Below are 2,516 nucleotides of genomic sequence, written 5' to 3' on the forward strand. Positions count from 1 at the left end.
AGTGGAGCCCCCGGGGAAGTGGGGAGAAGCCCGCCCCGTCCCCTGCCCGGCTGACCCCTGCGCCCGCCCCGCAGCCGCATCCTGGAGACCTACTGGGAAAGCAATAACAACTTTCTAACCAAGAAGTCCCTGTCGCAGGTCAAGTTGGCCTTGGTCATTAACGGAGACTTCCTGGTCAGTGTCGCTCAGGGTGGACGGCGGGGTCCCGGCGCCAGGGAGGGGCCTGCAGGGGCGGCGGGCTCGGGGTGGGGGCCTCAAAGGGCCCCGGGGTGGGGGCTGCTGGCAAGGCCGAGGGCCGGGCAGGGTCCAGTCTGGACCGGAGACCGCGGCGCCTGGCACAGTCCCCTCCCCGCCGGCCAGGACAAGCTGCTGGTGTCCCTGCGGAAGGAGCCGCGCGCCCTGGTGCAGAACGTGAACGTGGACGAGGCGTGGCAGGAGCCCGGCCAGTCCAGGAGGGATTTCCTCTACGCCAGGCGCCTGTCCCTGCTGTGCCGGAGGTTCGGGCTCCCGCTGGCCGCGCCGCCGGCCGAGGACCCGGCCGAGGATTCTGGAGCTCGCCGTAGGTCCGAGGTGCTGCAGGAGCGCGCCTTCGTGGACCTGGCGTCCAACTGCCAGGCGGTCATCTGCTGCCGCGTGACGCCCAAGCAGAAGGCCCTGATCGTGGCCCTGGTCAAGAAGTACCACCAGGTGGTGACCCTGGCCATCGGGGACGGCGCCAACGACGTCAACATGATTAAGAGTGAGTGGCGGCGGCAGGGCTGGGGGTGCCTGGGACGAGTGGGGGGCGGCTGATGGAGGTGGCGGTGGGACGGGGGGGACCTGAGGCAGGTGGGGGGGCTGATAAGGGACAGAACGATGGGGGGGTCTGGGGGCGTGCGAGGGGCTGACCAGCTGCCTGTGCCCCGCAGCCGCGGACGTGGGCGTGGGGCTGGCGGGCCAGGAGGGCATGCAGGCAGTTCAGAACAGCGACTTCGTGCTGGGCCAGTTCTGCTTCCTGCAGCGCCTCCTGCTGGTGCACGGCCGCTGGTCCTACGTGCGGATCTGCAAGTTCCTGCGCTACTTCTTCTATAAGACCATGGCCAGCATGATGGTGCAGGTCTGGTTCGCCTGCTACAATGGCTTCACTGCCCAGGTGCGTCCCCCGCCCTGGCTGCCCCATGACCAGGGCCTCTGGGAATGCCGTGCCCTTCCCATAGCTGCTAGGAGCAGCACTGGGCACACTGAGAACCCCGGAATCCTCGGTGGGCAGGGCTTGCCTGAGGCCACATGGCAAGGCTGCATTAGTGGAGGCCTAGAGTCCAGGTGAAGGGAGGTGATGGTCCCTGTCATCACCTCTGTGATGACAGAGGTGCCCAACAACTTCCAGGATATTTGTTTTGTTTTGTTTGAGACAGAGCCTCACTCTGTCACCCAGGCTGGAGTGCAGTGGTGCGATCTCGGCTCACAGCACCCTCCGCCTCCCGGGTTCAGGCGATTCTCCTGCCTCCACCACCCGAGTAGCTGGGATTACAGGCGTGTACCATCAGGCCTGGCTAATTTTTGTATTTTTAGTAGAGACGGGGTTTCACCATGTTGGCCAGGCTGGTCTCGAACTCCTGACCTCAGGTGACCTGCCCACTCCGGCCTCCCAAAGTATTGGGATTACAGGCGTGAACCACCGCGCCAGGCACACTCACAGCTTTCAAGCAAGGGCAGGCACTGCACATGGACCTCCTCTTCTGGGGACAGTTGAGGGAACAAGACCTTGAACCCCAGAGAAGATCCGATGTGGGAGCTGGCGCTCCACTCAAGACTCTGAGCGGTATCATGACAAGGACTAGAAGAGCCCTAGGGCAGTGCTGTTCCCTACGTGTAGGGAAGCCGTTGGGAGTCAGGTGCCTTTGAGAAGGAATGAGCCCCCATCACTAATACCTGGGCATTTGAGAGAGAGTTTTACGGAAACCCCTTAGTAAGTACATATTGGTTTCTGTTTTATTTTTATTATTATTATTTTTTGAGACAGAGTCTTGCTCTGTTGTCCAGGCTGGAGTGCAGTGGCACAATCTCGGCTCACTGCAACCTCCGCCTCCCGGGTTCAAGCAATTCTCCTGCCTCAGCCCCCCTAGCGGCTGAGATTACAGGCGTCTGCCACCACAACCAGCTAATTTTTGTATTTTTAGTAGAGACAGGATTTTGCCATGTTGGCCAGTCTGGTCTTGAACTCCTGACCTTGTGATCTGCCCGCCTCAGCCTCCCAAAGTGTTGGGATTACAGGCATGAGCAATCACACCCAGGCTTTTTTTTTCTTTTTTTTTTTTTGAGACAGAATCTTGCACTGTCGCCCAGGCTGGAGTGCAGTGGCCGGATCTCAGCTCACTGCAAGCTCCGCCTCCCGGGTTCACGCCATTCTCCTGCCTCAGCCTCCCGAGTAGCTGGGACTACAGGCGCCCGCCACCTCGCCCGGCTAATTTTTTGTAGTTTTTTAGTAGAGACGGGGTTTCACCGTATTAGCCAGGATAGTCTCGATCTCCTGACCT

At 60.9% G+C, this 2,516-nt stretch overlaps 1 protein-coding gene across 1 annotated transcript in view; it reads left to right on the plus strand.

The window, feature by feature from the left end:
- The window catches only part of ATP8B3 (ATPase phospholipid transporting 8B3), a 27,789-nt gene that overhangs the window by 18,654 nt on the left and 6,619 nt on the right, over positions 1 to 2,516 (plus strand). The window contains exons 19-21 of the mRNA XM_017872984.1: positions 75 to 174; positions 361 to 739; positions 909 to 1,132. Coding sequence (XP_017728473.1) covers positions 75 to 174; positions 361 to 739; positions 909 to 1,132 — 703 coding nt within the window. The remainder of the gene's footprint in view (positions 1 to 74; positions 175 to 360; positions 740 to 908; positions 1,133 to 2,516) is intronic.

This window comes from Rhinopithecus bieti, unplaced genomic scaffold (genome assembly GCF_001698545.2).
Source record: "Rhinopithecus bieti isolate Rb0 unplaced genomic scaffold, ASM169854v2 scaffold_7901, whole genome shotgun sequence".
In the NCBI taxonomy this organism is placed as follows: Eukaryota; Metazoa; Chordata; class Mammalia; order Primates; family Cercopithecidae; genus Rhinopithecus; species Rhinopithecus bieti.